General features: G+C 42.1%; 1 protein-coding gene and 2 long non-coding RNA genes across 3 annotated transcripts in view; 1 reads left to right on the top strand and 2 right to left on the bottom strand.

Moving 5' to 3' along the window:
* Nucleotides 1-5,797: 5,797 nt before the first annotated feature.
* On the bottom strand, nucleotides 5,798-6,886 carry LOC103238859 (uncharacterized). Its single transcript, XR_012094552.1, has 2 exons — nucleotides 6,552-6,886; nucleotides 5,798-6,247 (listed from the first exon to the last, which is right to left on the bottom strand). It is a non-coding gene; the product is annotated as an uncharacterized lncRNA (long non-coding RNA).
* Nucleotides 6,887-7,073: 187 nt separating this feature from the next.
* The window catches only part of EEA1 (early endosome antigen 1), a 155,436-nt gene continuing 139,429 nt past the window's right edge, over nucleotides 7,074-23,080 (top strand). Inside the window, exon 1 of the mRNA XM_008004236.3 lies at nucleotides 7,074-7,337. Coding sequence (XP_008002427.1) covers nucleotides 7,314-7,337 — 24 coding nt within the window. The 5' untranslated portion in view covers nucleotides 7,074-7,313. The remainder of the gene's footprint in view (nucleotides 7,338-23,080) is intronic.
* On the bottom strand, nucleotides 7,972-22,430 carry LOC119623851 (uncharacterized). Its single transcript, XR_005239909.2, has 3 exons — nucleotides 22,257-22,430; nucleotides 10,198-10,350; nucleotides 7,972-8,079 (listed from the first exon to the last, which is right to left on the bottom strand). It is a non-coding gene; the product is annotated as an uncharacterized lncRNA (long non-coding RNA).

Below are 23,080 nucleotides of genomic sequence, written 5' to 3'. Positions count from 1 at the left end.
TGGTGAAACCTCGTCTCTACTAAAAATACAAAAATCAGCCAGGTGTAGTGACACACACTTGTAATCCCAGCTACTCAGGAGGCTGAGGCAGGAGAATCGCTTGAACCTGGGGGGCAGAGGTTGCAGTGAGCTGAGATGGCACCACTTCACTCCAGCCTGGGTGAAAGAATGAAACTCCATCTCAGAAAAAAAAAAAAGAGAGAGAGAGAGAGAGAGAGAGCAGGTTGTAAAATGTTTCTTATTGGACCTAAAAGCGCACCTGACTCTTAGTTGATTATCTCCTGGATCTGGAAAGGAAGGAAGGAAACCAAAGGGAAAGGGGATTCTCTATAGGATGTGAATTTTTCCCACAAGAGACTTTGCAGGACAATTTCAAGGTATGGCAAGGAAATATATTTTGGGGTTAAATATTTTTTCCTTGTGTCATAATGTTATGCCAGAGTAAGATTGAAAAGTAAGTCACTATAGGCCAGGTGTGGTGGCTCACGCCTGTAATCGCAGCACTTTGGGAGGCCGAAGTGGGTGGATCACGAGGTCAGGAGATCGAGACCATCCTGGCTAACATGGTGAAACCCCATCTCTACTAAATATACAAAACAAAATTAGCCAGGCATGGTGGCGGGCGCCTGTAGTCCCAGCTACTCGGGAGACTGAGGCAGGAGAACAGTGTGAACCTGGGAGGCGGAGCTTGCAGTGAGCCGAGATCGTGCTACTGCACCCCAGCCTGGGCGACAGAGCGAGACTCCAAAAAACAAACAAACAAACAAAGAAAAACAACAACAAAAAAGAAAAGTAAGTCACTATACATAGGCTCAAATAAAACCCATCTGATGAGAATTTATGGTTTGTAGGACATGACTCCCTAGGCCCCTTAGGTAGGCATTTGGGCAAGATAAAAAAAAAATCAGAACTTAGTCTTCACCGTTATTTTGAATTTTCCCTAATCCTGCCTTCAAATAAATTCAATGGAGACCAGAGACTTTTCTTGAGGTTATGCAGGTCAGTTAGGGCCTGGAGGAAACCAGCAGGAAGTACTAGAGAATTCATGTATCTCCCAACTCCTCTGAGCTCCTCATCTTTACTGCCCTCTCTACCCTGCCCTCAAAGGCTGAAAGAAGTATAGATCAATGCTAGGCTTCAACTAGTTAGTTCAATGATGTTAACATAATTTGTGAACCATTCAGTTAATTTAAAACCAAAAAAAGAAAAAAGAAAGAAAAAGCTGTTTTAGTTGGGTTAGTGGTCATGTCTGAATTCTAAAGAATCCATAAACTGTTTTGGCCTTGCTTATACAGAGCCATCATTTACACTTTGCTTATTTTTGTTGTGTTTTTTTTTTTGTAAGATGGTGTCTTGCTCTGTTGCTCAGGCTGGAGTGTAGTGGCGCGATCTTGGCTTACTGCAACCTCTTCCTCCTAGGTTCAAGCAACATTGTGATTTTTTTCATGGACTTGCTTCTAGTTGGAAGTGAATTATTTGGTTATAGCACAGGAAATTGACAAGAAAGGTGCCTTAACAATTTTTTTTTGTTTGTTTTGTTTTTGTCTTGCTCCGTCACCCAGGCTAGAGTGCAAAGGCCTGATCTTGGCTCACTGCAACCTCCACCTCCCGTATTCAAGGGATTCTCCTGGCTCAGCCTCCTGAGTAACTGGGATTACAGGCGCCTGCCATCATGCTCAGCTAATTTTTGTATTTTTGTAAAGACAGGGTTTCACCATGTTGGCCAGGCTGATCTTGAACTCCTGACCTCAGGTGATCTGCCCGCCTCGGCATCCCAAGTCCTGGGATTACAGGCATGAGTCACCAAGGCTGGCCCAATGTTCTAATTTATGGAAAGTAAGAAATAGGTTGTTTCCCATAAATACTGGGAAATTTTGAAGAGTCAAGAAACATGCACACACATTATGTAAAAAGAAAAAAGATTGTCAGATGGGATCAAAAGATTGTTGTATTGCTTTCAGGATTGTTACATTTGGATCACTTCTTCGTAAATAGGAAGATGTTAGCTTGAGGAACTTTGGAAGTTAACTGTTATAGGAGTAATTATATATATTTCATTCCTTCAATCCTTCATTAATTCAACAAATATTTATTTAGCATTTACCACAAATTGAGCAATGTTTTGGTTTTGAAGTCGCAGCACTGAAGAGGGGACTTGTGCTCAGAAAATTGATTCTTGTTGGGAAGACATACGCAGACAAACAAGATAAGTCAGAAATGGTAGTTTCTCTACCATGTAGAGAATTAGAATGGGTGACTAGAGATTCAAAGCACTTTGGATGAGGTGGTCCTTGAAGACCTCTCTAAGGAAGTGACTTTAAGATAATTATCTGAATGACACAAAATTAACTACAAGATTTTAGGAGAAAGCATTCCCTAAATAGGAACTGGTTGGTGTACAGGCAGGAATAGGTTTTGTGCAACTTAGAAAAGTCCAGAGCAGCTGGGGCATAGTGGGCCAAGGGGAAGATGTTCTAAGTGGAAAGCAGAGAAGCAGGCAGGCCCAGATCAGCAGGGCATGTAAGCCAGGATGAGGTATTTAGATTTCATTGTGATGATAACGGGAAGCTACAATCTAGGAGGGCAGTGACATTTTTGATTTGCATTTTTAAAAGTTGTGCCTGGCTTCTGTGTAATGAATGGATTACACAGAAGGCAAAGTAAAAGCCGGGAGACCAACTAGGAGACTATTCTAGTAGTCTCAACAGGAGATGAAGGGGCTATAAACTAGGGTGAAAGTGGCGAGAAGTGGCAGATTTGGGATATATTTTGGAGGTGGATCTGTCAGGATATCCTGATGGATTTGCTGGAAGGAAGAGAAGTGGTGAGATAAAGAGATTTTTGGTTTGAACCAACAATCTGGTAGTGATACATACTGAGACAGGAAAACTGGTGAAGAAGTTTTCAGGATAAAAATGAAACAGTTCTGTTTGGGCCATGTTAAGTTTGAGATGCTCACTAGACATCCAGGAAGAAATATGAAGTGTGTATATATATATATATATTTCTTTTTTTGAGATGGAATCTCACTCTATTGCCCAGGCTGGCATGCAGTGGCACCATCTCGGTTCACCACAACCTCTGCCTCCCAGGGTCAAGCCATTCTCCTGCCGCATCCTCCCGAGTAGCTGGGATTACAGGCACATACCACCATGCTGGGCTCATTTTTGTATTTTGAGTACAGATGGGGTTTCACCATGTTGGCCAGGCTGGTTTTGAACTCCTGACCTCATGATCCACCCACCTCGGCCTCCCAAAGTGCTGGGATTACAGGTGTGAGCCACCCCGCCCGGCCTGATAGATGAAATTTAAAGCCAGGGGACTAGTTGAGATTACTTCCAGGCTGAGTATGACAGATAAAAGCAAGGGCCCCAGAACAGAGTAGGACACTCCAACATTAAGATATGCAGTAGAGAAGCCATCAGACAGAGAGGCAATGCGCACTGAGGAGAAAAACCAGAAAGTATAGTGTCAAGGAAGCCAAGAGAATAAACTAACTCAAGGAGAGAGTGGTTAACTGTTTTCTATATAGGAAACAGTCAAAGTCAAAACAATAAAGTAGTCACTGGAATAGGAAACATGCAGGTCGTTAGTGATCATAAGAACAGCCTTATTGGAGTCAGTGGGACACAGGCTACAGAGGCTCGATTGGAAAGGGTCGAGAAGAAAATATAGAGTGAAAAAGTGCAGCAACTATAGATGTGTAGGCCATCTTGAAGATCTTGAGAAAGAAGACAGAAATAAAGTGTAACAGGAATGCTGCTGGGCAACGGTTAAAGGAGTAATTACATACCTTTCCTTTGAAGGATTCCTTCAATCCTTCCTTCATTCGTTCAACAAATATTTATTTAGTGCTAATCATGAATTGAGCAATGTTTTAGTTTTGGGGTCACAGCAGTGAAACAGGTACAAGATCCTTGTGCTCAGAAATTTGATATTCTTGTTGGGGAGACATATACCTGAGATCTGTGGTTATTAACGCAGAATGAGCCCAACAACCCAAGTTATATATGTGTACGTCTAGTGATATTTAGACACTTTCCTATTCCTATATATATGTGTGTGTGTGTGTATATATATATGTATATATTAGATGAAGTCTTGCTCTATCACCCAGGCTGGAGTGCAATGGCGTGATCTCAGCTTACTGCCACCTCCACCTCCTGCCTTCAAGCGATTCTCATGCCTTAGCCTCCCCAGTAGCTGGGACTACAGACATGCAGCACCATGCCTGGCTAATTTTTGTATTTTCTGTAGAGACAGGATTTCACCATGTTCACCAGGCTGGTCTTGAACTCCTGATCTCAGGTGATCCACCCCCCTCACCTCCCAAAGTGCTGGGATTACAGGAGTGAGCCACTGTGCCCAGCCTTCTATTCCTATTGATTCTGTGCAGCAGAGAGTAGGTGGTTAATTGAACTTAACCAGGGTTTGGCCTCTGCTAGACAAAAGCAATGGAGGAAGAGAAAGGTGAAGAAGTGGCCGGGTGTAGTGGCTCAAGTCTGTAATCCTAGCATTTTGGGAGGCAGAGGTGGGTGGATTACCTGAGCTCAGGAGTTCAAGACCAACCCTGGCAACACAGTGAAACCCCATTTCTACTAAAAGTACAAAAAATGGTGGTGGGTGCCTGTAGTCCCAGCTACTCGGGAGGCTGAGGCAGGAGAATCGCTTGAATCCAGGAGGCAGAGATTGTAGTGAGATTGCACCACTGCACTCCAGCCTAGGCAACAGAGCAAGACTACATCTCAAAAAAAAAAAAAAAAAAAAAAAAGAAAAAGAAAAAAGAAACAAGAAACATGAAGAAGTTAAGCATATTTGCAAAGGGAAGATTGTAAACTTGTACCACGGGTTTCAGGAGGGGTTTTGATAGAAATGAGTAGGCTAGGGAAATGACTGATAGTAAGAAAGTAAGAGGGGCCAATGGATTTGAGGTCTTGCTGGGGATCAAAGTAAATAGATGGTGGGGGAATATTAATGCACAAGAGCTTAACAGATAGGAATTAGTGGTCAGACACGGTAAGCAGAAATGCTATGTGTAGGAAGCTGCTAGATTAGTGAAGGGTATTCTTACATGATTGTTTCACCCACTGCTTATTTTCTTTTGGAGTAATTAAGTTCTCCAGTGTATTATCCCAGTGATGGAGTTATCATGAATTGTGCAGGGGAGTACATGGATTTTCAAATAATCCATGTAGCTCAGCTGTAGATGAGAACCTATTACATTATTCAAAGGATTCTACAGGAGAATTCCAGTAAATAAAGTCTTAGTATGTAACATTAATAAACAGTTTTAAACTTTTTTTTTTTTTAAAGACAGGGTCTCACTTTGTCACCCAGGATGGAGTACAGTGGTGAGATCATAGCTCACTGCAGCCTCAACTTCCCTGGGCTCAGGTGATCCTCCCACCTCAGCTTCCTGAGTAGCTGGGACCACAGGCTCACACCACCATACCCAGCTAATATTTTTTTAGACGAGTTATTGCCATGTTGTCCAGGCTGGTCTGGAACTTCTGGGCTCAAGCGATCTGTCTGCTTCCGTCTCCTGAAGTGCTGGGATTACAGGCATAAATTCAGTGTGCCTGACCCTAAACTAATTTTTGAAAAACAAAAAAGAGGAAAAAAGTCACTTTTATCACTCCATGTCGCTGAGAATGTTTCCCATATTGTCTGAAAATAAAGCACCTCATGTTTAGAAAGATGGAAAAGTATGTGCTTCGTAAGGGCATTATCACTGGTGATTACTAATAAATGAGCTGTAGGCATGACTGTTCTGCTGCACCATCAAGAGACACACACACATAATAAAAAACCAAATATATTTGGAATAGCAATATCATATTACATTATATAATGCATTATACTTTACAAAACATTTTCCTATTCATTAACTCGTTTGCAAATAATATTTAATTTTGTGCTGCTTTTCAAAAGATCTGGAAGTACTTTCCAAAAAGCACTCCATTCATTGCTTCATAGGCTTCATTCAGTGTTCAGTTGTTTTTTTTCCCCCCTCCCAGCAAGGTTAGTTCCATTTTTCCCTCTCCTTCCCTGTTCAAGCAATATTAAAGGCTTCTCTTTTTCTACCAGGGTGTTAAATTGAGCCTCTTGGCTTGTGAATATTGGCAGAATAGTAGGATGCAGAAGCTGTGATTTCTCGAGTTAAATAATGACATCGCGCCTGGAAGTCAGTTCCAAGTCCACGCCGTTTTGGCACGATATTTATCTGTGACCTCTTTTTTTTCTTAATCTATAAAACAGAGGCATTAATGACAATTTACTTCATATATCTATTATCAGAATAGGACTTAAAATTCCTTGGGAGGTCAAGCACGGGCTTTAGAAAATGAAAGCACAACATGTGAACATCAGCCTGTTAAAAACTGTTTTGATCTAGAAAAGACAACCTCAAACTTCTCTTGACAATTCAAATTCCAGCTTCTTCCTACCCTTCTTTTCTAAATCTTTGCTTTCTCTTTGGCTGAAATTAGAAGCAGGAAGGGAGCAGGGAAAGGAAACCAGGGGCTGGAAAAGGGCAGGGGAGCCCAACAGACCGGTTAAGCACGTCTGAGATTCTCTAGTCGGCTTCAACCTAGAGGCTAAGAGGCAAAGTCAGCGTTTCCAGCAGAAACGAGGATATAGCTCAGGCTCAATACCTTGTCCACAGTCAGGAGCAATAGCCGGAAGGGTGACATCGACGCATTTTACAAAACAGCCTGAGGAGTCCCCTCCTCCCGTCTGGGTCAGGGAGGGACACCCCCAGGGGTCCTCGCCCGCCTCCCACTAGCTGGCACGCGGTCGTCGCGCGGGCGCGGCCCTCTGACGGAGCCCAGGCGTGCGCTCCGCAGCCTCGGCGTCCCCCAGCTAGCCGGAAGAAGCTGCGGCGACAGCGTCCTGCCGCCTGTCCGTCACGCAGCCGCCCACGCTGCCACCGCTTCCGATTGGTCGCTGGCCCGGACCGGCCCCCTTCAGCCCCGCCTCCCGCGGATGGACGGGCGAGGGGCGGGCCCGCCGCCGCCCCGCCCCCCGGCGGCCGCGGGCGGGCCCGCCCAGCTGTCAGTTACAGGGGCCGCCCGGCGGGCGGGCAGGAGGCGCTCGCAGGCTGTCTAGTCGTTTGCTCGCTCTCTCTCGCGTGCTCCCTCTCGCCGCCTGTGGGGAAGTCGGGGCCGCCCGAGCGGTCGCCGCCACCGCCTCGCCCCGACCTCCTTCCCGGTCCCCTCCCGGCCCAGTCCCTCCCGCCCGCGCACCCCGAGTAGTGAGTGGCCCCGCGCAGGGTTTGGAGAGTCACCGAGGCGGCGCCGGGTGGTGGTTAAACCATGTTAAGGAGGATTTTACAGAGGGTAAGAGAGTGAAACCGTCTTTCCGGCAGCACGTGAGCGGGACAGCCGGAGCTTGGGGCCGCGGCGCGGGCGCCCCTCATCAGCGCGGGCTCTTTCCTTCTCTAGGCCCCACAGCCCGGCAGGCTCTTAGGCCTCGGTCGCCTGGCCCGGGGGCGGGGAGGGCGGGTGGGGCCGGCGCGGCGGGGCGGCAGGCGGAGCCCTGATGGCCCCGCGCGTCCAGGCCTGGCGCCCGCTCCGGCGCGAGGCTCGGTCTGTGCGAGCAGGCTGCGACCTGGAGGGTGTGGTGCCGGCGCGTTCCTCCCGGGATCCCGGAGTGGGAATGAAAATGGAGAGTTGGTGCCCGTGGGACGGGCCGACTGGCCGCCTGCCGGGCTGGAGAACGCCCCCTGGGAGATTGCAGGCGGCTTGCTTCGCCCTTCCCCACCCGCCGCACTCCCCGTGCCCCCCAATTTGACACGACGCGCACCTGCCACACACGGCCCCGCTTTCTCCTTTGGGCCACATTGGAAGGTGGTGTGGTGAGCCCCGGCCTAGCTTGGGCCCAGTCGTGAGACTGACACTGGCAAAGTCAGCCGAGAAGGAAGATGTTACTCACTGTTGGAAACTTTTTTTTAATTAAAAAGAGGTTTTCTGTCCAAGCCCCACTACCTTATTTGAGCTATCCGAGAATAAATCCGCAGTAAGCTTGATCAAGTGGTATACACTTAGTTTCTGCCAGTGCTGTCTCTGAAATCTGGAAAACCTTGAGGATAGAAAGATTAGAGCATTAGAAAACTGTAAGTGTATCATTTAGGAATCAGTTACTAGAATAACATAATTCACATCTCTTTTCTTATAAGAGTTGTTGTACCTATCAACTGTTAAATATTTTTGGGGGCTATAGCTTTTTTCTTTTCTTTTTGAGGCTGATAGGGTGTAACAAAATGTAAATGATTGAAAAGTAGGTGCCAGGCCTATTAGTTCTTTACCGAGGGAGTAGCATAACTAGTTCAAAGGACAAAAGAAATTAGTTAATTTGTAGGATTCAGCCGAGGAATGTGCGGAACAGAGTTGAGTCATCCAGTAGATAGAAAGGGAGTGCTCTTGCTTCTGCCTAGCTTTCTCCTAAAAGAATGAAGTCATGTGAAACTTGGTCAGTTATTAGAGGGAGAAATAGTTAACTTCTTTATCTGACAACCTGTATTGACATTTAATTGTATTTTGCAGTGTTTTGTCAGTTTTGAAATCCCGATCAGCGATGATTTTGGCAGTAGCAAGGGCATGTCCTTTACTTTTCCCATCACTTCTTAGTTCAGTAGTAAAGACATCTGTGCATTATTTACTTTGAGGCTTTAGGAGATTTTTCTTTTATCAGACCTGGAGGAACTGATTACCTCATGTTTCAGATTGTGTTTCTGTCATAGTTCCGCAAGTGAAAATTAGTTTGCTCGTGGTTTGCTTTGAAGTTTACAAATAAAAGTGTTTACTGGTTTAAGAGTGGCTTCTGTAGTTATAGATTTGTTTTCAGAAATAAGGGATGCTTTCTAGTAATCTTGGTTTGAAGTTAAACATGGAGATTATATGAAGATCATTTTTAATGTTGGTGCATACCTATCAACTGTTAAAAAGCTTCCCTTGAAACTACAAAAGTGAAATTGATTGTGGTTGTTGCCAGAGATGTGATATTGAATCATCACATCCGAGTAAGTCAGTTGACAACTGAGTTTCTTAACGTCGGCGCTATTGGCATTTGTGACTGGATAATTCTTTGTCGTGGGAGGCTGCCCTGTGCCTTGTAGGATGTTAGCAGCAACCTTGGCATCTACCCCCACTAGATGCCAGTAGCATTCCCTTATATTCCCTTCGCCCTTGTTGTGACAACCAAAAATACCTCCAGATTTTACCAGATGTCTCCTAGGGGCAAAATTGCCTCTGGTTGAGAATCAATGTGTTAAATGCATTAACTCTTTAATAGGAAAGTTTAAAGTGTTTCTCACATTTAAGTACTTAACTTTCTTTTATTCGGTGTATTTATATTCAGTTTCAGTAAATGCCAGTCTTCATGCTAAGGGCTGGGAAACAGTTGATTAAGCTGTGGGTCCTCCCTTTGGAACTCACAGGCTGTTTGGGAGGTGAACTTTTAAAATGACAGTGGTATGTAATAGAATAATGAAGAGGACAGAGGACCCAGGAGGCACTCTTTGGGAGGAGGTGAGGGTAATTAGGAAAAGCTTCAGGGAGGAGGGCATATTCACAGCTCAGAAGAGGGAAGGGCATGTCAGGCAGAGGGGACAGCAAATGCAAAGAGATGGAGTCATAAAAGGCGCACTCCCCACACTATGGGGAGTGTGAACAGTTAAGCTTAGGAAGTGAGATGGTCTGTAGCAATTAGTAAGAGATGAAGCTACTGTGGTGGCTAGAGACCAAATTGTGAGAGGACTTAAGAGTCCCTTTGAAGGAGCTCAGCTTTTATCGTGTAGTTGGGTCAGTGTTAATGCTGAGTATTTAATAGGGATATTTTGATAAATGTCTTAAATCTGGTGATTTACTAGTTTAGAAGGTAGAATATATATTTTACTAACTCTACAAGTGGTATTTACCAACAAGTATAACTTGAATCTTTAAATTGTGTAACATGGCAACCTTTTTTACCCCACACTGCTAGTCTTATTTCTCAGCGTAGATATTAAGATATAAGATGAAAGCTATTGTTAATTTAGAGATTTATTTGCAATGGACTCCGTGCTTTGAAATTATGTGGCATTCCTTTAATATTTTGTTAAATGTTAGATGACCTTTTAATTTTAACTATTCTTATTTTCTTCTGAATAGTGTCCTTTAAATAGCATTTTTTAAAAGAAGAAAGAGACAAAGTGCTTACAATTAATTAGAAGTCGAAGTCTTTGAACATCATCAGTCTCAGGATACTTTACAGAAATTTGGTTTCTGGTTCTTCTGCTTCTGTCCCTCCTTCTGCTCGTGCTCCTCCTTTTTCATTAGCTTACTATGGTGTTTCTCTGAGGCTTGAAAGAGGCTAGAAAACAAAAACAAAAACAAAAAAACCTCAAAACAAAACCAAAATGAAGTAGCTCCAATATGTATGTATTGAATATTGAATATTTTACTTTAGAGTCCTTTGAAGAAAAACATGAATTTAAAGTACTTAATGGTTAGAAATTTAATCAACATTTAGTACCTTAGGCAGCTTGTAAACCTTGTTGCCATTTCTTTCTTAAGTATTATAACTTACTGTGGGCTGGCTTAGTGGCTCATGCCTGTAATTCCAGCACTTTGGGAGGCCGAGGCGTGCAGATCACTGAGATCTAGGAGTTCGAGATTAGCTTGGTCAATGTAGTGAAACCCTGTCTCTACCAAAAAATACAAAAATTAGCCGGGCATCGGGGTGCACGCCTGTAGTCCCAACTACTTGGGAGGCTGAGGTGGGAGAATTGCTTGAACCTGGGAGGCAGAGGTTACAGTGAGCCAAGTTTGCACCACTACATTCCAGCAACAGAGTGAGACCCTGCCTTAAAAAAAAAAAAAAAAAAAAAAGAAAGTAACGTACTCTGATTAGTGGTTTTTTTTTTGTTGTTGTTGAGACATCTATTGTGGGCCTACTGTGTGCTGTGCAGACAGTGATGGGTAAAGCAGGCATGAATTTCTGTGGAGTTCAGTGTCCAGTGGAAGAGAGGAATTGTGAGATTCATACAATTGTACTATTGAATGAGTTCTAGGAAAGACACACACAGTCCCAAGAACACCCAGTAAGAGGGCCCTGGTCTTAGATGTTGGGAAGGCTTCCCAGATTAGTTGTACATCTAAGTTTGATGAAAGTATTGCTAATTTATTGAAGTGAATTTTAAAAAGTGACAGCTAATGGAATGATTTTCTTTTTGAGTGGTTTCTTTTTTTTTTTTTTGGCATGTTAGGAATAAAGAGATTAAGATATTAAAGATCCAGGACTAGAACTGAGAATAAAGAAGACATTAAGAAATGAAAGAACCAGGGCTAGTACTCAGTTTTATTCTCTAATTCCAGTGGACTTTTGCTTGAGCTAAAGAAATAATGTAATTTAGTAGTTAAGAACATGAACTCTGATGCCAGACTCCCTGGGTTTGTATCCTATTTCATTTACTATCTGTGTAGTTTTGGAGAAGTTACTTCTCTGTGTCTCAGTAAAATAGTTGTAATAATACTACCCTCCTTACAAAGTGGAGAACTAGATAACTAATATGTATAAAAGTCTTAGCCAGGCGCGGTGGCTCACGCCTGTAATCCCAGCACTTTGGGAGGCTGAGGTGGGTGGATCACCTGAGGTCAGGAGTTTGAGATCAGCTTGGCCAACATAGTGAAACCCTGTCTCTACTAAAAATAGAAAAAATTAGCTGGGCGTGGTGGCGGGTACCTGTAATCCCAGCTATTAGGGAGGCTGAGGCAGGGGAACTGCTTGAACCCGGGAGGCAGAGGTTACAGTGAGCCGAGATAGTGCCATTTCACTCTCCAGCCTGGGCAACAAGCAAAACTCCATCTCAAAAAAAAAAAAAAAAAAAAAAAAGTCTTACATTTTAGCTGCCACTAATGTTGGTATTTTCTTATTGTTTTTGGTGTTTAACTTTCTTTTCTTTTTTGAAACAAGGTCTTGCTCTGTCAGCCAGGATGGAGTGCGGTGACACCATCACGTTCACTGCAGCCCCTGCCTCCTAGGCTCAAGTGGCCCTCCTGCCTAAGCCTCAGGAATAGCTGGGACTTATAGGCGTGAACTACCACACCTGGCTGATTTTTTAAAATGATGTTTTAGTGTCATTATAAACTCCAAATTTCTTTAAGGAACACTTTTCTTATCACTTCCTTTATTTTTCTAATCTCCATTTTTTTTTTTTTTTGTAGATGAGGTAGATGAGGACTTAGAACATAGGTGCATTCATTTTGTGTACTACTGAATATTTATTTTGTGCTAACTACTGTGCAAAACACTCTTGAGAATAAAAAACAACAAAACAAAAACCTGCTGAGCTTTAATGGAGGAGACAGATAAATAATTACAAAACAATGTGATAAGTGTTGTAATATATACACAGAGGAAAAGTTTGTAAGCACAAAAGAAAAAGTAACTATGTGGTGGAGAAGGGGTGTGGTAGGGGAGCGCAAGGAATAGAGATTGTGGAAGTCTTTGCAGAGGATAGAAGTGACTCAGGCAAGGAGGGACAAAGGACAGAAGGGCATTTTAGAGATCGGAACCAGACAAATCCAAGGCATGATATAGTTTAATATAGAGTAGGGGGATTGTGAGTATTTCTGGATGTGGATGGGATAGTTGCAACAGGTAGCTTGAAGGGTTTTGGATCTTATACTGTAGACAGTAAGGAGCCACAGAGAATTTTAAAGTTATCAAATTTGTAATAAGGAAAACCCTCCAAAAGTAGTTCTCCCAGATAATCTTTACTTTATTTTATTTTATTTTTGAGGCGGAGTTTTGCTCTTGTTCCCCAGGCTGAAATACAATGATGCAGTCTTGGCTCACTGCAACCTCCGCCTCCCGAATTCAAGCAATTCTTCTGCCTCAGCCTCCTGAGTAGCTGGGATTACAGGCGCCTGCCACCATGCCCAGCTAATTTTTTTTTTTGTATTTTTAGTAGAGACAGGGTTTCACTATGTTGGCCAGGCTGGTCTTGAACTCCTGACCTCAGGCGATCCGCCTGCCTCGGCTTCCCAAAGTGCTGGGATTACAGGCGTGAGCCACCGCACCCAGCCAGGGTAGAGATTTTTTTGTTTTCTTTTGTATGTTTTGGTCTAACATGGTGCTTGATGCCTGGTGGTTTTTCAGTAGTACATATTGACTACTTGGTGGCCCTGTAGAGAGGATGACTTCCTTAGGGAGAGATCAGCTAGAAAGTTATTGTTGTTCTTAAAATTGTTGCATATTGGAATCATTTGGAATTCTTAAAAACAAACCAGATTTTTGAGTTTCTTAATTGAATCAGAATTTCTGGACCTCTGGCCCTTAGTCTAGGGGATAATGAAAGCTTGAATTCAGGCAGTGGTTTTGTGGATAGAGAGAGAATAAAGTGATTTTCAAGAAGAGGAATAGAATTGCTAGAACTTGTTGACTTGTGAGTAGTTTGGGTAGCTGTGAGGGTGGTGGACTAGACCTAAGATTAAGGATAGAGGTGGAGGAAAAGGTTGGGGAAGAAGATAAAAGTGAACTAGAGGTCTGGACTTTCCAAGTGGAGATGTTCAGTAGGCAAGAGAAAATACAAGTCTAGCACTCAAGAGACAAGTAGAGGCGGGTGTTAGTTATATGTAAATGTTGAAGAGAAGTTGAGTCAAATAAGGACTGAGAAGTGCCCACTGAATGTGACAATTGGGTCATACCTATTTCGGTTGCAAGAGAGTCACAGGGGGAAATGAATGACTAGGAAGTAAGGGAATAGAAACAGGGAATATAGACTACATGGAAAGTGTTGAAATATTAAATGCATTAATGTAATCTGTCATTCTTTGACCATCTGCTAATAACTTTCTTTTTTTTTTTGAGACAGAGTCTTGCTCTGTCGCCAGGCTGGAGTACAGTGGTGTGATCTCAGCTTACTGCAACCTCTGCCTCCTGGGTTCAAGTGATTCTCTTGCCTCAGCCTCCTGAGTAGCTGGGACTAAAGGCATGTGCCACCATATCTGGCAAATTTTTGTATTTTTCATAGAGACAGGGTTTCACCATGTTGTCCAGGATGATCTCCTGACCTCGTGATCCGCCTGCCTCAGCCTCCCAGAGTGCTGGGATTACAGTTGTGAGCCACTACACCCAGCCAATAACTTTATTTTCAAGGATTACAGATCTCAAATTAGTTTAAGTTGAAAGAGGGATTTATTATAAGGTTTCATAGTGATCTAAGATCTGGAATTACTGTATACATAGTTGGGTCTCTGGAGAGCAGGACCTGGAATGTGTCAGGGACAGAGGCAGCTCTTTTCTCTGTCTCACACTTTCTGATGGACCACTGGCTTCTTATCCCCACTTCTCTGTGCCTAGTCTCGCTGCTGCTTACTAAGTATGGCCAGGATTTTGATGGCCATCTGACATGATTCCACATGCCTTTCATGTTAACTTTGCATAGCCACCTGGCCCAATGTCTTGTTTCCAAATCCCAACAGAATAATCTAAAACATTTTTCTCATCTTTTCTAGTCAGGTCATGCATAGGTCTCTGGATGGCCAATGGAATTGTTTCCTCTGGGTCAAGTGTCCATTGCTGGTCTAATCAACCAACGTTGGGGGTGGGGTAATATTGTGTCTTCAGGAGTTGTGTCAGCGTGAAACACATCTTTTGTAGGTCGTTCTTCTAGAAATAAACCTTACCATGGCTCTGTAACAGTGATAATGTTTCTGATTAAGTTCATTTGGTTCTAGGAGTAAAGAATCTATTGGGTTAGCTCAAATAGGATGGTAATGGTTGTAAGGATACATTCTGCAATTAAAAAAAGGTAGAATTTCATAGAAATCCAAGACCAAAAAATGTCATATGGGGCTGAGCCTCTGATACATCTTTACTGGAAGTCTTTGCAGGATTAAGGCAGTACTCTTTGGGAGCTCTGTAACAGGGCTTTATAGATTTTTCACTGTAGGGTTCATCTGTTAAAGGACTTAGTTCACCTGTTTGCATCCTTGTTTCTGCTGTTAAGTAATTTTTTTTTGAGATGGAGTCTTGTTCTTGTTACCCAGGCTGGAGTGCAATGGCGTGATCTCGGCTCACCACAACCTCTGCCTCCCTGGTTCAAGCGATTCTCCTGCCTCAGCCTCCTGAGTAGCTGGGATTACAGGCATGCGCCACCATGCCCGGCTAATTTTGTAGTTTTAGTAGAGGTGGGGTTTCTCCATGTTGGTCAGGCTGCTCTTGAACTCCCGACCTCAGATGATTTGCCTGCCAAAGTGCTGGGATTACAGGCATGAGCCACCGTGCCCAGCATTTCTTACTCTTTATTCTAGTTTTCTTAATACCATGGCTTCTGCACACTCAGAATCTATGGTCTTTTGAAACTTTGGCTGGGTTGTAACTTTGATTTGCTCAAGTCCTTCAAGTACTCTTACTTTGTCTCACAACTACAGTGTATGTCTGTTTAGTGTCAGTTTGTACAGCTAATCAATCATTTCTCTTTTTAATTTGTAATGCACAGGCCTAAACATGGGACCCAGCTGTAGCTGTTCATTCCTGCATTGGCCTCCCCCCACCCTGCACTGGGCCGTTTCACTGGTGGCTAGCTAGCTGGTTGAGTCCAAGTGATCACATCTGGTTAGTCAGCAGTAAGCATGGGAATCATACAACTTGACTGTCTTGGGCTTTGTTCTCAACACGAACAGTGGTAGGACAGCTTACTTTAGGATGGATCATGGCTGTTGCATGCCCTATGATTGATTGACATATTTAGCACAAAGATGCATAGACATCTGTTTTACTGTTGCATGGGCCATAGCAGTAGATGCAATTTAATAAAAATCATGTTCTTTCCCTTATCTCAGTTTTTAATATCAGACTGTGGCTAAATTTTACATATGTATGCGAATATAAAATTTTTTCCAGTGTGTTGGTGGTATTTTATTTTGACTTAATTAACTAAATAATGTTTGGAAAATGTTTTAAGAGTTCCTTCCTTTATACTGTGCTGTGCCAAAATAATTGCTTTGTGAATGGATTAAGTGGTTGGTAGGTCATATGGAGTTAGATCCCCAATAAAGAAGTATGAGTTTATTTTGTTTTGTTAAACTTTTTTTTGTTTGTTTCGTATAACTTGTTTGCAATGATCTTATTTTAAAAATATTTAAAAATGATAAAATATATTTCTGATTATGAAAATAAATCATACACATCATGAAAATTTGAAAAGTTTAGAAAAGAAAAATTGAGAAGTAGCATAGGGCTGTACCACTGTGGGTAGTTTAACTTTAAAAGCGCAAGACTCAAAAGTCAGATGGAATCTCAGCTCTTCCCATTATTACATTTGTGGTCTTAGCTAACGACTAAGTTAGCTTTTTAAACTTTTTTTTTCCCCCACTTGAGTAAATGAGAGCAATCTGTTGTCTTTACTTAAAAGATTGTTGTGAGGATTAAATGTTATAAAGCAATTAAAGTGCCTGGCATAGTGCCCATCATAGAGTTTACATCTTACTATTATTATTGTTAATAAAAATACAGTCTTTCATTTAGCAGACTACCAACTGATATTTCTTCAACTAGTATAAAACACAAGTTTTATGTGCAGGAATTTGAAAATATACATAATCTAGGGGAAGTTGATATCCAGAGCTTTATAATAAGATTTATGCCTCAGGGTTATTTTGGTTTTATTAAGTTTTTGATTATAAAGGCACCAGAGCATGTTAAGAACTCATTGCATCTGGAATCAAAGACCTGAGTTCAGGTTCTGCTTCTGCTACCAGTGTGATCTTAGGCAAATCGTTGAGCTTTCCTGGGCTTTATTTTCCTTATCTGTTCAATGAAGGCATGGGCTAGGTGATCTCTCTTTTTTTTTTTTTTTTTTTTTTTTTTTTTTTAAGGTGGAGTCTTGCTCTGTTGCCCAGGCTGGAGTGCAGTGGTGCGATCTGGGCGCTCTGCAAGCTCCACCTCCCGGGTTCACGCCATTCTCCTGCCTCAGCCTCCTGAGAAGCCGGGACTACAGGCGCCCACCACCACGCCCGGCTAATTTTTTTGTATTTTTAGTAGAGAGGGGTTTCACTTGTTAGCCAGGATGGTCTCGATCTCCTGACCTCATGATCCGCCTGCCTCGGTCTCCCAAAGTGCTGAGATTACAGGCGTGAACCACTGCACCCGGCCAGTGATCTCTCTTTTTTAGTTTTTTTAGACACAGTCTTGCTCTTTTGTCCAGGCTGGAGTGCAGTGGTGGAAACAGCACCTGCCACATAGTAGGCTCCAGAAGATAGTAGGTCTCTTTCTTTACCGAGTTCTTTGTCCCTCTAGTGTATAGCCCTTTTTGATATTTCAAAGGCAAGTAAGGCGCATTATTGTAGTGTGACATCTAGATCCCCATTCAGGGTGGAGACACCTTCCTTTAGCTGCCTAGAGTCATGGCTGCTAAAGGCCCATAGATGCATCTTTTTCTTGGACTTGCCCTTGTAGAAGGAAGCAACCTGCATTTAATTAATGATTAATGTGGAAGATATGCATTGCCTCATTAGGGTCTTATATGAAGGACTGTCCCCACTTTAGAACTCTTAGTAGGATTCACTGAGGTTGCTGTTGTGATTGTGTTACTGTTCAGTACAGTTCAATTTCTCCCTCTACCCAATCATGCTTTCCTCTATGCCCACATAGGTGTTGTTCTTGAGATTACTTCCCGATAAACCTCTTGTATGCAGATTTCAGTCCCAGAGGCTGTTTCCTTGGGAACCCAAGTTACGACAATCATCTACTATTTGGATCATCTCTCTCAAAATTTTTGCATTATAGAAAATGATTATATTAAGGATGGATTTTACTTTTATTAATTTTGTGGTCTACTTCTTTGAAACTGATTCTATATATCTTTTATAATGGGAATCTGTAGCCAGTAGATTCAAATTTTTGTTAGATTATAAAGTGTTACGTAACAGATTTTTTTTTTTTTTTTTTTTTCCTTTTTGAGACGAAGTCTCACTGTTGCCCAGGATGGAGTGCAATGGTACGATCTAGGCTCACTACAACCTCCACTTTCCAGATTCAAGTGATTCTCATGCCTCAGCCTCCCAAATAGCTGGGATTACAGACACATGCCACCATGCCTGGCTAATTTTTGTATTGTTAATAGAGATGGGATTTTGCCATGCAAACTCCTGGCCTCATGAGCCACTGCACCTGGCCACCTAACAGATTTTTTCTTTTTTTTTTTTTTTTTATTGAGATGGAATCTCACCCTGTTGCCCAGGCTGGAGTGCAATGGCACGATCTCAGCTCACTGCAACCTCTGCCTCCCAGGTTCAAGTGATTATCCTGCCTCAGCCTCCCCAGTAGCTGGGATTACAGGCATGCGGCACCATGCCCGGCTAATTTTTGTATTTTTAGTAGAGACGGGGTTTCACCATTTTGGTCAGGCTGGTCTCGAACTCCTGACCTCATGATCCGCCCAACTGGACCACTCAAAGTGCTGGAATTATAGGCATGAGCCACTGTGCCTGGCCCAGATTTTTAAGTTTGTTTCATAGTTCATGATTTTGAGCATGATCCACAGATCCTCTGTTCAAGAAATTTTATTGTCAGTACCTTTCCCTGTTCCCTTAAGTGAGTTTAAGACTTAAATAAAATGAAAAGTAGCTACTTCTTTAAAGTAGACCGTTAACCCTTATTTTGGTATGTTTTTGTATCTCTCTACTCATATTTGATGAATCAGAACAGCCTATGCTTTAAACTTGCCTAACATATGTAGGTCAGTTTTAATCAGATGGAGGGTATTTTTAAAACTTCTATTATTTCACCTAATATTACTTATATTCACTTAATATTTCACTTAATATTAAGTTAATTGTATGATATCTGTAAACCCAAATGAGGTACTAGGAACTTATCTCTAATGAGTTCTGATAGTCTCAGTCTCTTACAGACTTGGCTGCTTGTGAGAGACAAATTATTTTCACTAGTAACTTAAGTTTTAGAGTTTTAAATAAGACCATAAGAAAACTAAGCATATACAGATATTGGAAATATGTTTGATATCCTTTTAGGATATCAGCCAATTTATGGCTCCAGATCAGTCATAGAATGAGAATTTTGGAGGTGGAAGGTCCTGTGAATTCATCCTGTCCTTATAGTTTATCAATGAAGAAATTGAGGTTAGAGAAGTTAGGCTTAATTGATATCAGAGAAATGAACAAGAAACGTTTTGAGATTGTAGGGAAAATATCAGTTGAGATCCCGGAAACCTAAGTGTTAATTGCAGCTCTACCATTAGATAGCAGAGCATTGTCAGGCAAGCCAGCTATTCTTTCTTTTAGTTTCTTCATGTATGAAGTGACTGCAATTGGACCAAATGATTTCTGAGTACCTTCCAGCTTTTTTTGTTTTTGTTTTGTTTTATTTTGTTTTTGAGACAGGTTCTTGCCCTGTTGTCCAGGCTAGAGTGCAAGTAGCCTGATCACGGCTCACTGCAACCTCAGCCTTTCCAGGCTTAAGAAATCCTCCTGGCTCAGCCTCCCTAGTAGCTGGGATTACAGGCCCACACCAGCATACCCGGCTAATTTTTTGTATTTTTTGTAGAGACGGGGTCTCACTTTGTTGTTCAGGCTAGTCTTGAACTCCTTGGCTCAAGTGATACTCTCACCTTGGCATCCCAAAGTACTGGGATTACATGCCTAATCCACTGTGTCCGGACAGCTTTTAAATTTTGATTCTAGGTCTTTTTTGTGCAGAGAGATGTACTTAATAATAATATTTGTGTATTTATAGTGTATCTACTATAATGCCAGACACTAATTTAAACATATTTATTATTTAATCTTTGCAATGATTCTGTGAGGCTGTCATTATTAGTTTCACTTTACAAATGGGAATTTCAGGCTTAGAGAAGTTAAGTAAACTTACAAAGCTTTGGCCAGGTGCGGTGGTTCACGCCTGTAATCTCAGCACTTTGGGAAGCTGAGGTGGGTGGATTACCTGAGGTCAGGAGTTTGAGACCAGCCCGGCTAAAGTGGCGAAACCCCGTCTCTACTGAAAAGACAAAAATTGGTTGTGGGGGTGCACGCCTTTACTCCCAGTTACTTGGGAGGCTGAAGTGGGAGAGTTGCTTGAACTCTCGAGGCAGAGGTTGCAGTGAACTGAGCTCATACCACTGCACTCCAGCCTGGGTTACAGGGGGAGACTCCTCAAAAAAAAAAAAAAAAAAAAAAAAAGTCTATAAAGGTCTTGCTATGTTGCCCAGGGGCTGGTCTTGAACTCTTGGCCTCAAGTGATTCTTTCACGTCAGCCTCCAAAGTGCTGGGATTACAGGTGTGAGCCAGTGTGCCCAGCCTCAGTGCAATTCCTGTCAGATTGCCAACATCATTTTTCATAGAATTAGAAAAAACAATTCTAAAATTCACGTGGAACCAAAAAAGAGTGCGAATAACCAAAGCAGAACAAAGTGGGAGGCATCAAATTACCCGACTTCACATTATGCCACAAGCTACAGTAAACATGGTACTGGTATAAAAATAGTCACAAGTCAATGGAACAGAATAGAGAACCCAGGAATAAAGCCACATACTTATAACTAACTGATATTCGATGAAGTTGACAAAAATATGCACTGTGGCTTCTGATTATAGGCCTGGGATCTGAATACAGGGCTAGAGGCAAGCAAAGGCAGGACCAGAGGCCATAGGGGCATGGGCTGGTGAGTAAGTGGTAGGGGGAGACCCGAGAGTGTGGTGGGGGTAGGGAAATGCAGTGGGGAAAGAATACTTTATTCAATAAATAGTGCTGGGAAAATTAGACAGCCATATGCAGAAGAATGAAGCTGGACCCATATTGTTCACCATACACAAAAGATAAATTAACTGAAGGATTAAAGACTTAGATATAAGACCTCAAACTAGACTGGGTGTAGTGACTCCCAGCACTTTGGGAGGCCGAGGCGGGTGGATCACCTGAGATCATGAGTTCAAGACCAGCTTGGCCAACATAGTGAAACCCTGTCTCTACTAAAAAGACAAAAATCAGCCAGGAGGCTGAAGCAGGAGAATCGCTTCAACCTGGGAGGTGGAGGTTGTGGTGAGCTGACATCACACCACTGCACTCCAGCCTGGGCAACAGAGTAAGACTCTGCCTCAAAAACAAACTAACAAATAAACAAAAAACCTGTAACTAAAAACCCTGGAAGAAAACCTAGGAAACTCTCTCTGGACCTTGGCCTGGGCGAAGAATTTATGACTGAGACCTCAAAAGCAAATACAAAAACAAAAAAAGAAAAAAATGGGAATTAATTAAAGTAAAAATCTTTTGTACAGCCCAAGAAATAATCAACAAACAGACAACCTATCAAATGGGAGAAAATGTTTGCAAACTATGCATCTGACAAAGGACTAACATCCAGAATCCACATGGAACGCAATAAGAAAAAAACCCATCAAAAAGTAAACAAAGGACATTAGCAGATATTTCTCAAAAGAAGACATACAAGTGACCAACAAACATGAGAAAATGCTCAACATTGCTACTCATCAGAGAAATGCAAATTAAATTAAAAATACAATGAGATACCATCTTATACCAGTCAGAACAGCTGTTACAAAAAATTATAAAACAACACCAACAACATGTTGGTGAGGAGGTAGAGAAAAGGGAATGCCCATACATTGCTGGTGGGAATGTAAATTAGTACAGCCTCTATGGAAAACAGTATGGAGATTTCTCAAAGAGGTAAAAACAGCTACAGTTCAATCCAGCAGTCCCAGTACTGGATATATATCCAAAGGAAAACAGATCATTGTATAAAAAAACAAATCTGCATATGGCTGTTTATCGCGGCACTTTGTACTACAGCAAAGTCATGGAATCAACCTAAGTGTCCATCAACAGATGATTGGATAAAGAAAATGTGGTTTATATATACCATGCAATACTACTCAGCCATAAAAAAGAATGAGATCATGTCTTTTGTAGCAGCAGTGATGGAACTGGAGGCCATTATCCTAAGTGAAATCACTCAGAAACAGAAAGTAAAATACCACATGGTCTCACTTATAAGTGGGAGCTAAACAATGGATACAAATAGACATAAAGATGGAAATATGGGGGACGGGTGAGGGTGGGAGGAGAGTGAGGGATGAAAAATTACCTATTCTGTACATTATTAGGGTGGTGGGTACACTAAAAGCCGAGACTTCACCACTATACAATATGCCCATCTAACAAAACTGCACTTGTACCCACTAAATCTATAAAAAGAAAATAAGGTGGAAAACAGAATGGATTGTCTAAGGTACCTTCACTCATATTGCTGGTTTTATCCATTGGGCCACATGTGTCCAAGGCTAATCTGGGTATAGGTGGTGGCAGAGAAGTTTCCAGCAACAAGAGAACAAATCCCATTGTGCAGACAGACACCTTTCAAGTCTCTGCTTGTGTCTTATTTGCTACTACCATTAGTCAAGGCAAGTCTCATGGCCAGCCCAGAGTTTATGTAAGGGAGGATTACATAAGAGAATTACAAGGGCATGAAAACATAGGCCTGATTCATTGATGGTAATTACCGTAACGAACTACCACTGACACCACTTTGTTCTTCCTTCTATTATGAGTAAATGCTGCAAGATGAAATATAAATAAGGGACGTAGTCGAGTTTAAAGGATAGAAAGATTTCTTATTTGAGTAAGAACACTCAGAGAAGATTTTGTGATGCCATTTGGGTTAGATTTCAGCAATATTTGCAAAATGATCTTCTAAATCTTTCATTGCTTCTACGTATATTAACTGAAATTTTTCTGTAAAGAACTTTTTGATATCAACCAGGGCTATTTGGTTATCCCAAATTTCAATGCATACTTGCAAGGCACGATAAAGACTTATTGTTTTTCTTTGATTACTGTTAGCATAAGAGTTGGTACACTAGCTACTTCAGCAGTGATCATTGTGGTTTTCTGAGTTTTCTTTTGATTTTCTCTTTCTTGAGAAAAGGAAGTTCATAGATTTGAAAAACAGAAGTTACTTTTTAGAGCAGTTATAGGTTCACAATAAAACTGAGTTAAGGTTACAGAGATTTCCCATATACTTCCTGCCCCTACACATACACAGACTCCCCCATTATCA

This window comes from Chlorocebus sabaeus, chromosome 11 (assembly GCF_047675955.1).
Source record: "Chlorocebus sabaeus isolate Y175 chromosome 11, mChlSab1.0.hap1, whole genome shotgun sequence".
NCBI classification, from domain to species: Eukaryota; Metazoa; Chordata; class Mammalia; order Primates; family Cercopithecidae; genus Chlorocebus; species Chlorocebus sabaeus.
Note: the sequence above shows the minus strand (reverse complement) of the source record. Positions and strands in the feature narration are given on the sequence as shown.